This window comes from Rhyacophila brunnea, unplaced genomic scaffold, assembly GCF_057557595.1.
Source record: "Rhyacophila brunnea isolate RB1 unplaced genomic scaffold, BYU_Rbru_1.0 scaffold_19, whole genome shotgun sequence".
Taxonomy (NCBI): Eukaryota; Metazoa; Arthropoda; class Insecta; order Trichoptera; family Rhyacophilidae; genus Rhyacophila; species Rhyacophila brunnea.
The window spans coordinates 3,436,791-3,452,180 of record NW_028232848.1 but is presented as its reverse complement, the minus strand read 5'-3'; the positions used below and the strand labels follow the sequence as shown (position 1 = coordinate 3,452,180).

Below are 15,390 nucleotides of genomic sequence, written 5' to 3'. Positions count from 1 at the left end.
TCAAAATCAAATCGTTGGTCTACTACTCTACTGTATTCCTTCAAATCTATCGACTGTGTAACAAACGAATTTTTAAACTCATTGGATCTGCCTGGCTTGCCACCGCACAATTTACAACTGAAGGTTGGCTCGGTAGTCATCATGCTTCTAAATCTGAACCAACCAAAACTATGTAGGTAATCTATTTCATTATGATTTGATTTTTGCACATTTATTGAACTTAATTCATTTTAACTTAATAAAAAAACTGAATTCAGTGCTCGAAATGGACCGGAACGCACCGGAGCGCCGTACCGGTTCGTGCAATCGGTAAAGTTATCGCTCCGTCTCGTGGAAAAAATAATTTGACCGTCTGACCTAGATAGGCCATATAACAAAAAAATTAACACACTTATTTTCATAAAATTTGATGACTGTTAATATTTTCAGAAAATTGTCAAGCGCTCCGGTTCGTAAACTTTTCCATTTCGAGCGCTGACTGAATTTAATTCAGCTAAGTTAATACAAGATTATTGATTCTGAGGCGGTGCGAAGTTCGCCGGGTCAGCTAGTTACAAATAATTAATGATATAATACAATGCAGTTCCACCATGAATTGACAGTTAACACTATAAAAGAAAAAAGTTGCGTGCGGCGCTAATTTACTTAAAAATATTATTTATGGTTTTAAAATATGTAGTTATGCGATGCAATTTTTGATGTGTCGATACTCAGCAAGTCAATAATTTAAGTCGATTTATTAAAAAAATACTAAAAATTGCTAAAAAATTAACTCCTCCTTTTACCTCGAACACCATTTGGAAAAACTTACTGTAGAGCACCATACTTCCTTTAATCTTAGTGATAAGTAGAGGGGCCTACCAAAAATCCTGGCCTGGGGCCCGCTTCAGGGTTTGGGGACCATGGTCATGGGAGTTTGGCAGAGGGTCAAGTGTGCCGCTTTAGTAAAAAAGTTGAAAAACACTGATATAGACACTAGACCGTAAAAAAAGAACAAGGAGTTTTGTGTATTATTTTTATTTAAGATCACAAGTACCATAAAACATAAAATAAAACTAACAATGTTTATTTCTTTCTACCTGCAGGACATATTATAAAAGCAGTGTTTCCCAAACTTAATAAAATCATGGATAATTTCTATTACAAGCTCTGTTCGAAAAATACTGCATTATAATTTCAACAATTTATTCTTGAAATCATTTTCTATCGATGCCTAAAAATCCTAAATGCCTTTAGAAATGCAATTAAGGAATACCGAAAATGTTTTGACATTAGGAAATTTATATGTTGTATATTAAAATACCTGGGATGCTAAATCACAAAAAAGGTCTGACTCCTCCAGAGTGGAAACAGAAAGTAGGATAAATGGCCTTGAGATAAACAGGCCAAAGAACAAACTAATGATCAGAGGCATATTTAAAGCTGCCAACAATAGCAAATGTGGCACCAAATGATCTGTAAATCATCTATAATTTTGTAAAGGTTGGCTTATGAAAAACTGCAAATATTTGAGTTGGGAACCTGTGCATTTATTCTATACACAAGACTGCTATCGAGGGTAGTTTTTCATATTTTTGTATCAAGTATTATAGTCGAACAAAATCTTCTTGGCTGTGTTAAAACTGTGAACTAATAGCTCCTTCCATTTTAGATTATAGCGCCCTCCGGTTAGCGACGAGTTATCCACGTGTTAAAACTGTGAACTAAACAAGCTCCTCTTTAGTCGACGACAGCGACTTCCGGCTTGTGCCTAAATCTTCTTATTGGACAGTAGCACTTAATGTAACAATTATAACCAACATATATTTACAATAAGTTAGTTGTAATTGTTACATTAAGTGCTATGTTTTAGCAGCACCTCTCTTGACTGTGCTAAATTTTAGAGCGAGATAGACAGTTTTGACGGCTAACTTATTGTGACAATTATAATACTTCAATACAAACATATTATGAAAAAATACCCTCGATAGCTGAAGATAGCAGTCATGTATAGAATAGATGCGCGAAGGCATGACTAGACAAATCATCAGGCTAGACAAAATTTTGAAGAATAAAAACATAAACCACACACAAAAGTACGTTTAGTATGATCGAAAGTCTTTATCTGGCTTTACGGTTTGGAAACATGCATACTGTAGTAGTAGTAGTGCTGGAGGAAGATGTTTCGAATTCCTTAAACAACAAGGTGCATGAACGGCTCTACTCTAAAGAAGTTGCGCCTCCAAGATAGATCCGTTTCTTTAGGGCCATATTGCTGACAATCTGAATACGTCGGTTGAATCACTGCAAAACTGGAAGGATCCCGACTGACAGTGAGCTAGCAGGTGAATGAAACCACGGGCTTTTTTAAAATATCATAACAGAATATTTAAAAAAGTTTTGATTATTTTAAAGATAACTAATCATTAATATCAGTCTGTATGGTGAATTGTGTGAATCGTGTACAATGGACAAATATATTTCGTACAGCAGGGCCGCACAATTGATAACTAATCATGTTACAGTTAGAGGACTGTGTAATATCATCGATCTATCTTAGTGGCTTATGTCGTTTGAATGCTGGGTCTGGCAAATACACATATTATGTTTCAATGTGTTTGCAGTGAGAATATTGACCTAATAGGTTGAGCAAGTGGCCAACATCCATTTCTTATAAAAACAAAAATCTGTTAACACAAACCTCTACTCTGTGGAGGCCCATATGATTTTATTACGATCAGATATCTTATAATACTCATAAATCACATTTTAGTAAAAAATGTGACTTTTATTGAATACCGTAAAATGGGGTGAATTGACTGAAAAACAAATTTTACTTCTCAAAAGTTGTGTTCAAAATTAATTCAGTGGTTTTTCGTAAATGGGAATGCTCATTATTCACTTGCGATCAATATTTTCCCAAAACAATAGTATTATCAAATATTCAATCCAGTCTGCGTAAGATTCTTGCATTCATAACAATATGTCTAATCATTTAAAATAATCTATCGACAATACCAGAAACCATTGATTTTTTAATTTCAAAAAATCAGGAATTCCATTTGAAACGAAAATTAGATGATTTTTTCTGTCTCAACGAGGCTTACAAGATAGACTGACGATATTTACTTTAAACATAAATAAACTGACAGTTTGCAGGAGAAATAATTGCATAGACACATATAATGACATATTGACAAAATGAGTTTTATTGACATCCTGAGTTAGTTTTTAATTGAACAAATAAGCTTAATGACTAACAGAAATAGCACATGCCTGTATTACCTACGTCTCTTATAGAGTAGTGATAAAAAAGAATAGTAATTATAATGTGATATTCAGAATGAAATTATAAACAACTTTATATAATTTAGAAAATTACAACACAAAGAATATTTTGTTAATGTTAAAAAGTATGTAGTGTCAGAAAAATAATTTTATATAATATAAAAAAATGGAAGCTTGTAATTAAATATTTAAGTGAAATTTATAATACAATGGGTAATATAATAATGTTAAAATAGTGATCATAGCCGTTATGGCCTGTTTGTAAAATTTTAATAGGTACTAAAGATATTGTCACATCCATGAAGTCTCCAGTGTGTCGCGTTCTCATATTTCGATTTTTGTTGTTTGACTTTATAGCTACTGTACACGTACATGGATTTACTGCCACCAATAGTGTGTATATTAAACTAGTGAAATTAAAAAGTGCTGATAGTGTCCACCAATCTCATTCTTCAAGCATAAGCGAGACGCGTATTGAGCGTTATTGTTCCATCCATTCAATTTCGCCACTTGCACGATAATACGTGTTTACACGTGCATTCTCTTATTCATCATCAGTTTCAGAATCTATTCACTGCTGGATGAAGGTCTCTTCAAGCTGCTTCCACTTCACTCGGTCCTGTGCGTTGCGTTGCCACGTACTTCCGCAGAACTTTATCATTTCATCGATCCAACGGCTTCTAGGTCTACCTTGCGGACGTTTTGTACCTCTTGGATACTACTGGATGACTAAATGTTCTTATTACGGCCGCGATAATATGTACTGTCAACAGTAAATCCATATACGTATAAACGGTATATGATAGGAATGTTCTCACATATCGATTTAAGATGAATAGATAGTTTTAATCAAGTTGTAAGTAAGTTAAGTGAATTTGTTAGTTCATAAACACCATTTTGTCTGACCATTTTAAAATTCTTTTGGATGAAGACACCGTACTTAATTCGGAAACTAAAATTAAAGCACACGACGACAATCAACAAAATCAAGCAAGTCGAAGCAAGTGTTACGTGTTAATTCCACTTATAAACATACCACATAAACGTGATGTTCGATAGTTTTGACAGAAAATATGACATAGAGTGACACCGAGAGAGCGAGAGAAAATTATGCTATGTGCAGTCAGAAATAATCATGGTAGAGTGCGAAAGGTTTACGGAGATGGGCGGCGGCGGCGGCTTGGAGAACTAGATCCCCTCCTCTCGCGTTTCAATATTCATTCCCCTCACCTTGAACGCATTTAACGTTTCTTCGGAAGTGCGCGGTATCAGTCATTTAGACGTGTTAATAATGGCAAAAATTTTGAAAAGTGACAGCAGGAAGATTATAAGTCATCTTATCTCCTACTGTGAAGAAGAAAAACGTCAAAATAAGCTTTCGACCCTTTGACAACGTTATCGAAAGAGTTGTTGCGACGACAGGTACAAAACACACTTGAAATTTTAATGTTGCCATATAAAATGTATATTAAGTTATTGGGAAAAAATGTATATCATTGTATTTGATTGAGTAAATTTCTTACCTATTTAAGGAAGTGAGAAATAATATTTTCCAATCCTTGCAATACTCACAATACTTTGAAATCGAAAAACATAGATAAGATACAACACGCGCGCCGCCGCCATGCCTCACGTTAAACTTTTCGGTCTCTATCAATAATCGAATTTACCCTACGTATTTGGTATACAGAAGAATAAATCGTAATCTGCGCAATTCTAAGGTTAAGTTATTCCACTATATTACCATGCTAAATGAGAATCTTCAAAATTTTCTAAAAGATAACACTAATATCTTTTTAGTATTAAGGGTGTTTGCAATTTTATGGATGTGACAATATGACGACAATTGTGCCCATCTCCAGAATAAGGGTGGTATCGCTAGTTTACGCTAAATCAGTTCAAATGGCACACCATACCAGCCAAAAATCCTCACTTTATTTCTACAGATGGAAATATTAGGAGTGATGACGCGCAGCGTGTATCACATTATTTTTGAATTGTCGTGTTTATCGAAGATTTCAGAATAACGATACTTTTGCGAGAAGGGGCTCAATTATAATTGTACATCTAGGAATAATTTTTACAAGCGAAAACTTATCATTAAAAAAATATTAATTAAAATTCAATGACACAGTGCAGTAATTTATACAATAAAGACATAAAAACATTAATTTGCTGATTATGAGAACACAAAACAATATTTAATTGAATCGTCAACAATCAAAAACTATTCCGAGGCCTTTTCAATGACTACAGCATGTTTTAATAATCGTTTTAAATTGGACAGCGACAGGTGCAAGTTTGATACAGCCAACAAATTCATCTACCTTGGTTTTCTCGAAAATCGTTATAATGATATCACAGAGGAAATTAACCAAGAATCATGTGGCAATCAAATCTAAAGTTTTTCTTCGGTCTCATCTTTGGTTCTTGACGTTTCAATTATGTTTTAAAATCTCAAAAATCATCATTAGTCGTCTCACAGAATTGAATAATAAAAGGTGCATTACAATCTACATACGTTACATTCTACGAATTGTGTTTTCGACACATTTAGAAATCTTTCGCTAGACTGTTAATTTTTTTTATAATAATCGAGTTAATCTCAATATTTAGTAATCACGCGCGTCTAGACATGTAAATGTCAATAATGACACTATAAAAATAATTGGAAGGTATTCCGTTGAAACCAATCAAGTCCATTAGATAGTTTTAAATGCAGTCGACTCGATTTACAGGGGCTGCGTTATACGGGTGGAAGAATGAAATTTAAATATTCATTGGCACTCCTGGGACTTAATTGCGGCGCCATTGCATACACATTGACAACCTCTCCACTACTGCATAGTTCTTTAATACAAGATAATGACTTTTAAGGTATAAAATGAATTATAACATTATGGATATCGATAGAGTTAACTTTCTACATGTAACAAGTACACTCCGAGATCGAGAAACAGCGGACGAGTTAGTGGAAAAAGCAATGTAAAGCAGAAATATGAAGGCGCACACAGACACACAACTTACCGCTATATGGAAGAATTGAGGAATTTTAATTGTCGTGAAAATGATGCTTGCGCAAATATTAGTGTTCGCCATATTTTTTACGGTCATGAATCCCAAGGGATAGGGAGCGAAAGGCAACTGATAGCTTCGAAATGTTTTGTTTACGCCGGATGCTTTGTATTTCTTGGACAGAGCACATGATGAACCAGTCAATCATTCAGAAACTCCAGATAAAGAAACGGGTTTCGACAATACGTTTGAGACGCATTTTGCAGTTTTTGGGACATATTTCGCATAGACCAGATAACCTGGAGACTGTTAGTTTTGGGTAGCCTTCAAGATTAAGCAGAGGAATGGCGACCAAGTGAATGGCTGCTTCGACCATCCTTTCAGTAATACTGATTGCTCTGACCATAGTTCTAAAAATAAAGAATATTTTGTTGGTTATATCCGTCACATCTGCAAAAGTGTTGAGTGAAAGGGTATGTTACGAAAATATATTGAATTGTAAAATTTAGACTTGATCTATTTCAATCGTGGTCCTTCCAATTTTACGCAGATTCGACATATAAATTAAAAACGCCACATATGAAAAGAAAATATCGTAAACATTAAAAATAGTAACGATTGCGTATAAACTAAGCCGTCCGGAGAATAATGTGAACTCCGGAATCCGTGTCTACGGGCATGCTCAGTTCTCCGAGCTTCAAAGCGAAGGCGGCCTCTTCGAATGGCCTCTGCATTGCACCGCGGGGGAATAATCCAAGATCACCTTCTCGCTTAGCGGACGAGCAATCGGAATATTTCTGCGCAAGCTCTGAGAAGGTCGACTTCCCTGAGACGATATCTTCTCGGTAAGATTTGAGGATTTCCATGGCTTCGTCTTTGGTGCGAGTGATGTTTTCTTCCCGCCAGGAGGACGGTCGGCGGGATCCTTCGTGCTTCACCAGTAAATGACTGCACTGGACCTGGGTGGGTCCTTCGATGTTGGCAGGTTCAGCGGGTTTATCCGGTTTGTCCCACTGCGACACTTTGGTGTACATGTTCAAGTAGTAGTATTGGCCCGTGGATCGGCTGTGTCTTTTCTCCCATCCGGCGGGTAATGAATCGTCATCGGCCATTTTAAATGAGTGACTTCAAGATATCTGTAAAATTAAAAGTATATTGTCAGGATTATGAAAAAGTCAGTTACTACTAACTGGAGGAAACTTAATGGGCAGAGAGTCGAAGCATCGTCAACTGGTAATACTTATGTCGATGACTATGTTGGGATTGCTGTTAGTTAAATTAAAGGATTTTGTGGAAAATGGTCTGTAACTCTAGATTGAGTAAGTTGAATTTAATGTGATTGTCAGTTAAGGGTTCTCATTGGTTCCTTCAACCCAATGACATTAATATGGACGAAGCATCTAGAAAATAAAATGACACTCACTTTGTGTCGGGTCTGCCGGATGGCGAAATTCATATTTTAATATCGGTATCCTACGCTCAAATGAACATTCTGCTTGCAAGCGGTCTGGCGACACCGCTGGGTCTGCCCATACAAAATTTCTGACTGTCAGGTTTCGACTCCACCATTATTATTGTGTTACAAAATGCCAATGTGCCTAGTTAAAAATTGTAAAAAAATCTACTAAACACTCCAAGAAAGATGGGATATCACTTTGCATGTGTTAGTATTATTTATTATTTATAAAATGCCATTTTAAGATATTGATGAACGTTTATTCAACGCAATTGAATGACAGGAACCATTGGACAGTCAGTCGCCTGTGATTCGCTGGGCTCACTTGCGTCTAATCTTCGAGAAGTCGTAAGTAACAAGAGAATCTGTTTCTAACGCAATGAGTCATGACACTAATACACCATTACAATAAAGGTTATATTACTATAAATTCTCGAAGCTTGTATCGCATAATGGAAACGGATACGTCAATGGTCACGTGACATCTACCTATACATCTGTGAATGACTTTCATGCACAATTTCTCGTGCGCGCCGGGTATGAAGAGAGTCGTCCATTTAATATGTCATTGCTTCAACCCACCAAAAGCATCATAAAAAACCTTGTTCTATAGATCCGAAGCCTAAATTCATGAAAGTGAAGCTGAGATTTCAAGCTACAACTAAACATAAAATTTTACATAAAACAACACCTTGATAATAATATATGTTGAATGTTGGCGACATTTTCGTGTAAAATGGAAAGAAAGAAGTTGACTATATAAGCGATTTTATTTTTTCAGTTTCTGTGTACCCTCTTCTGCCTTCTCTTTTCAATAGTTTTCTTGATTTTGTGCAACAGTTAGTCTCGACAGCGTAAACTCGTAAGATACAATTTGTAACGATTATGATTTGTATCCTCATGGTATTTCATCGGTAATTTTCTACAAACACGTATCTCAAAAAACACAACTTTTCAGGAGAAGCAAATAATAACTTTATTCTCTCAGTTTTTAATTTAGAAATAAATTTTCTTCTATGAAATATCCATTTAGTATAATTACACATATTTTCATGAAAAAAATGTTATGTTTCTTCAATTTATCGCACTATACTTTCGACTGATCAGTCATATTGTCGAAGATACGAGAATGCGTTGCAACTTTACTGTGAATATTACTGCAGCAAACACGTATCTTGACTTACTAGAAAGAACTTCAGTATAATCATCTGTCGAGTTCAGTATACTTACAAACACATAACTCAAGATACGAGTTTATAATATTTATAAAAAAAGTCTTTGATTGTGATACAAGTTTTTTGTTATTGCTTAAATCTATTGTTATAAAGTATGTTTTGAGATACGTGTTCGTGGAATATGTGCGTATTCAAATTCTGAATTCATTACATCAAACAACTCAAAACTGACAAAAATTGAGATACGTGTTTGTAGAAAATTAACGACGATTTGTTCGTTAGCGTGACTTGAGGGCTCACGAGATATTATATGGTTTATAAGATGAGAGTTTGAATAAAGTGATTTATTTTTCTTCTCGTTTAAATTTAAATTAAAATTTTGGCTAGTGTCAGTTTTATTTCAAATGTGCGTTGTATTTATTTAATACCAAGTAATTTTGAAAACTATTCCCAATAAAAAATGAATATGGTGGTCCAATTAATGTCACGCAAATCATTGGAATTCCTCCACAGTGAATAAATAATAAATTGACTGTCGCCAAAATGATTTCTTAAATCTTTATTTAAAGTTATCTATAGTTTTAAATTATTTTCGTGTTAGAATAATTAATATTCATCGGAACGTTTTTTTCGAATACCAGCATACACATTTTCAGTATTGTTTTCGAAATTATATTATTACGTGGAAAAATTTGCTACAGATCCATTTCCAACACCTATGCCCTGATGGACATTACGACCAGAACGGCCTAAAATGGGAGGGTGTTGCACGATCCTATACCCAATTAAAAAAAGGCCTAAAATAATTAAATCAATGATGTATTATCGATACAATTTTGAAGTGAATTAAAAAACAACACGATTATTGCTTTTATTTCTTCAATATTTAGACGCAAACGGTTGGTACCTATTTTGTTTGCAATGGGATATAAAATAACCTCTGATAGAGTAGTATAGAATATATTATTAAAAAATTCTTGATATTCAAATAAACATTTAGCTATCTTTTGAAAGAATCATATTTTGTTTTATTTATAAACTATTTGTTATGAACATAAGCGTCTCAAAATATTGTGATTTTTGAGTTTCACTAGTGTATCCTCGAAAGTGTATTTGATGTCATCAAATATATATTCTTTTTAATACTACAACAGGCAACGAAGCTCAATGATAGTAGTGTAGTGGATTTAGTAATAGAATATGCACTTATGCACTGGCCTACAAGGGCCGTTATATATAAGTCGATGAAGCCATGTTTTACAACAATCTTTTATATTAATTTGATTCCTTCCCATGCAACAATTATGATATGATGAAGACATTATTATGATATAGGTACTTAGATTGTTTAAGCAATACAAATATTGCATTTTTTATGATAACTGCATCAATATCTCGAAAAGGAAATGACTGTATGTTTATAATAAAGGTTTAATATTTATTCCAGGAAGCAATTACTAATTTTTTTTTTATTTTAATGTTGTACATGTGGCAGCAATAAACAACAAATGAATACTTAATCATGACAGGAAATAACACTGACATTAACCATGGAAAGAATTTTAATTACATAAAAAAATGTGGGTGTTTGTTTAAACAGTTAGTTAGGTAAGTACCTATCTGACTGCTATCATTTTTCAGTTATGAAACAGTATTTAGGGTTGTCATATAGAAAACACAGTATTAATCATAGAGGTATTAAATAAATGAGGGCCAAGGAATCGGCTTTCTCATACAACTGAATGAAGCAGTTGGAAAACACGTTGGAAAATGGGAACTACAGAATAAAAATGAACCACGAGTTGGAAGAGCTGATTGAACAGCAAACAATCATAAGATACTGTAAGTCCCAAAGACTATGATGGGCATGTCCCATATGGAGAGAATGCCTGAAGTTAGAGCGCCAAGGATCATGACGAAGTGGCTACCCTAACGGAAGAGACCCAGAGGCCGTCTAAGAAGGAGATGGGCTGACGCCGTAGAAGTGAACTGGCTTCATATAGGAAGACCCGGTAACTGGAGAAGTGTGGCGAGAGACCGGAGTGAGTGGAGAGCGGTTGTGGAGGAGGCCAAATCCCACCCCGGGATGTAGCGCCGTGGAAGAAGAAGAAGAACAGAGGACTTACTTTGGTCATTATAACGTACCCATATAATATAATGTGAAAATTTAGCCGCAACGTGATTACCAGCCGCCTCACCATACTTTTTCACCATACCAGCCTGCTTCACCATACTTTCATATAACTTGCCGCCCCTAGGTATTAATACTAGCAGTATTGAGAACATTTTACGGTTATCAGAACATAAGCCTGGGAACCCAATCGGATGCGACATTAATCTGTAGTGGACGGATTTTAAACCATACATTCTACCCCAGCCCAGAGATGAGAAATAAGATAATGCAAAAGAGAGAGGGTATTTACATAATTTGAAAACACCTCAGAAAAATATAATACAGTCAAACTCGGTTATTACGATCACGAATATAGGAAGATCTCGGATGTAACGAAGAAACATTTATTGACATTTTAGTTTATATGATTTTCTCCATATATTTAGTCACTTTTATAATGAGCTACTTATCGGGTATGCCGAGCTAAAATATAGTCAAAAATTATCTTAAAACTGTTAATGTGTCGATAGTTTAAAAACATTTCGACCCTAAGCAATAAAATCTAACCAGACAGGATGCCGCCGGGATCGGATTACGTTTATGACACTAGTTAAGTGTCTAAGTATCTACCTAATTGGTGTTTACGCCGATAATATTGAAAAAGTATCCACGCATATGGTTGAAATTGCATGTAAAAAATCCAAGGTTTGTGAAGACCTACCAGCGTTCATTACAATAAACAACTTCTTTTGTAGTTTATGAATGCCAAATAATAGAAGCATTAAAAATTCAGGGAACCTATCCTATCGCTATTGTGTATTGTAACACCCAATGACAGTTTATTAAATTTGAACAAATTTCGAGGGGGCCTCCAAACCTGTCAGCGATTCAGACATCCACATTCATAAAAACACCGTCGTTTGAGAACTTTTCATGGAAATTCTCTAATCCTCAGTATATAACTAATAAAAAATGTCGGTAAGTGTTTACCTCAACAATTTGAAACAAAAAAATGAAAGGGGAGAGCATTCTAAAGGTTCAAATAGACTATATGACGATCGGGCACATATATGCTAAGAGCGATTTAGTGTCTGGTCATATCTATGCCATTCCGACATATTATACATACATATTGTATGACAGCTACGACATCGTATTTACACTCTGTGACACACGACACTAACATTAGAAACGGGTTTTTCGGCATTTATATGACCGATCGTCATAGTCTATTTGAGCCATAAATCTACCTAAGGACAGCACTGATATGATTTTTTTTTAAATATAATACCTATAAGGCTTGTATTTAATAAATGTGGGTTAGGAGTGGTTTTGGCAATCCATAAGTTCTTGGGATTTCATGCTTAGTCCGGTTTCATGTGAACGGTTCTCTATACATGGCAGAATACAAAAAAAAATAGACATTGTATTAATTAGGTAGGTCATGGCCCCCACATCCTGAAGCGGGCCCCCAGGCTAGAATGTTTGGCGGGCCCCCCTACCTATCGCTAAGGGTAAAGGCAGTGTGACGCGCTGCAGTAGCGTTTTCCAAATGGTCTATGCGGTACAATTAATGTGTATTTTAGCGATTTTTTATATGTACATCCATTTGAATTATGGAGTTGTCGAGTATTGGTACACAGTTAAAAATCATATTGTACAACCAAATATTTTAAATTATTAATATCATTTAAGTAAAATAGCGCTGCAGGCACCTTTTTTACTATTAAGAGCAAATTTGTGATCTGTGTTTATCTCACTTATGTGGTCGACTCGCCCCCCAGGCTAGAGCCCTGTCAGCCCTCCCCTTGTGGGGACCATGAGGTAGGTAGGTACTTAATTAGAACATTTTATATTGTTCTTATAGAAATGTTCATAAATAGTTTTTTTTTTATAATTAATTGGTGAACAGCTTTTATACGATGTTCATTTTGTTGACGTATAGGTATAATATGTATTTTGGTTTGAACCAAGCATCAGACAGTGCCATGTACAGGGGTAGTGTCCAACAGATATTGTTGCTTTTTACCCGGTATATATCCCGGTAGGTTCTTAATGAGAACATAATTTTGCGACAGCCCCTTTCATTATAGAGATCTTTACTTTGTTCGAGACTGGAGCACACATATGAGTTAGTACCGCCAGTGAAATATCGTTTTCATTCGTTGTAGTTTCGAATACTAGTGTGGCAATGTGCTCTGATAACAATATTTATTAGGTTATGTTTGAGATCTCGATCTTCGTCAAGCTGACACTCGATTATATTTTAAAATCTCTAAGCATTCTCACCTTACTTGATTCCTTTTTATAAATGTTTTATTCGGTGATTGTATATAAACGAAATATATCAAACACCGCCGAAACGCTCAAGCCGAATTTCTTTTGACAGTTATATTGTTTATGGTAGTCTACAATGTATGCAATACTGCCAACAGTGCCAACTGTCGTTTTAACAAAATATTGCAGAGCAAGAAAGAAACTCTTTTAATTTTGCTATAAATTTATGATACAGTGATCAAGAATTTATTGTTTCATAACTAAACAATTACAAAGCTAAATAAAAACCATTGGTTATATTTATTTTGTTATTATAATAAATAATTATTAATTACGGTATGTACCTAGGTATAAACAATTTTGTTGTGAAAAGTAGTCTATGGCCAAACCGTCGCCCAAAAATATTCGACGGGTTGAGTGCTCGTCCGTGGTGGTTTGGCGGGCGCGGGGCGGCGGCGGGTCGGGCAACTCAAACGTATGAACACGTCTCGACGTGTCCGTAGACAATGCGCGGGGACGGGTGTTCGCGCGTGTTGTTTTGGCGCGTCTAGCTCGACGCAGGCAAGATCGTACATGCGGCGGGCTCTTCCTATACTGCGCGCATAGAGGTGTCCGCACTGAATGGACGGGCGCCGACACGGTAAACGAGCGAGTAGCGGGTGTCTCAAACCATCATGAGCTTACCGCGCGCGTCTGGTGTATTTGTGGTATTATTTTCACAAAGCATAGATAGTGCGAAGTGATGTAAAGTAGGTATACGTTTTATAACGTTGCACTTTTTACTACACTGATACGCCTCTTTTCCTTATTACGTCGCATAAAATTATATCAAATGATATTCACTTGTATTAATAATATAATATGTAGTTCTAAATAAATATATATTATGTAAAAATAATATCTTTAAATTTCAACAATTCTTAACGCACATATAATATTGTATACTTATCTTACTTATATTTATAAAGGTAGGTACATAAAAACTGTTTTTTTTTGTCTATAATTATTCAATATTCTTTCTCATTTATCTCTTTATCTAATTTCTCTGTATTTAAATTATAATATGATTAACTATAACTATTATAATTTATTTGGAAGCTTTGCTTGTTCAATATCTTTTTCTAGTCTATTTTATACATATTTTTAGTATTAAATAAAATATATTAAGTAGGTACATCATTTCCATCCTAGAGCCGGGGTGCAAAGTTATGAAGCGTACATTCTACACCTACATTCACACCATATGAACCGAAAAGTCTTTTTTAAACTTTAACTTACATATTATCCAATATATAATCAAATTATAAAATCGACCAAGGGTACTTGATGGAATTTGAATTTAAATTCATAAATATAAATTTACCAAATAAACAGGAATTAACTGTATCAGATGACAGTGTGTATTCACCATTGGTGGTGTTTGAAGATGCCAAAAGGCGATAGTCGGATCGCAAAAAATGACTCAAAAAGAATAGAAAAAAACTTAGATCAATTAGAATATACTTAATCAAATATTTTCTCATGTTACTCTTTTTCGAAAAACTTGTCTGGTTGTTCCCGCAGTTTCTTGTATAAGTTATAAAATTCTTCTGTTAAATTAGTGCTTTCCATATTGATTTCATTGGCCCCATATTTTGCTGCAAAGTTTTGCCATTTCAAATAGGAGTTTTCCAGTAAAAACTCTTCTGTGTTTATGGTTTCCTATCCCTGATTTGACGCTGAACACGACTGGACGCGCGCGGGCTACTACGGACACTCTACCCGTGCCCGTGCCCGTCCCCGCGCCTATTCCACGTCGAAGCCGCCCCATGACTACGGCCAAGCGCTCAAATAGACTATATGACGATCGGGCACATATATGCTGAGCGATTTAGTGTCTATGATCAAATCTATGCCATTCCGACATTTATACATACATATTATTGTATGACAGCTATGACATTGTATTCACAGTATTCACACTCTGTGACACTCTGTGACACCCTGTGACACAGGACGCCAACATAAGAAACGGGTTTTTCGACATATATATGACCGATCGTCATAGAGTGTATTTGAAGCATTATAGCGCTCCATTTTGATGCATA

At 35.2% G+C, this 15,390-nt stretch overlaps 1 protein-coding gene across 1 annotated transcript; it reads right to left on the bottom strand.

Annotated features, from left to right (window-relative positions):
- Window positions 1-3,166: 3,166 nt before the first annotated feature.
- LOC147072651 (putative peptidyl-prolyl cis-trans isomerase dodo) lies at window positions 3,167-13,456 on the bottom strand. The gene is made up of 2 exons (XM_085945778.1): window positions 13,316-13,456; window positions 3,167-7,418 (listed from the first exon to the last, which is right to left on the bottom strand). The coding sequence occupies exon 2, from the start codon at window positions 7,392-7,394 to the stop codon at window positions 6,912-6,914; it is 483 nt and encodes a 160-aa protein (XP_085801904.1). The 5' UTR covers window positions 7,395-7,418; window positions 13,316-13,456; the 3' UTR covers window positions 3,167-6,911.
- Window positions 13,457-15,390: the final 1,934 nt, after the last annotated feature.

Coding starts and splice junctions, on each gene's coding strand:
- LOC147072651 (XM_085945778.1), bottom strand. CDS start 7,394: ATGGCCGATGACGATTCATTACCCGCCGGATGGGAGAAAAGACACAGC.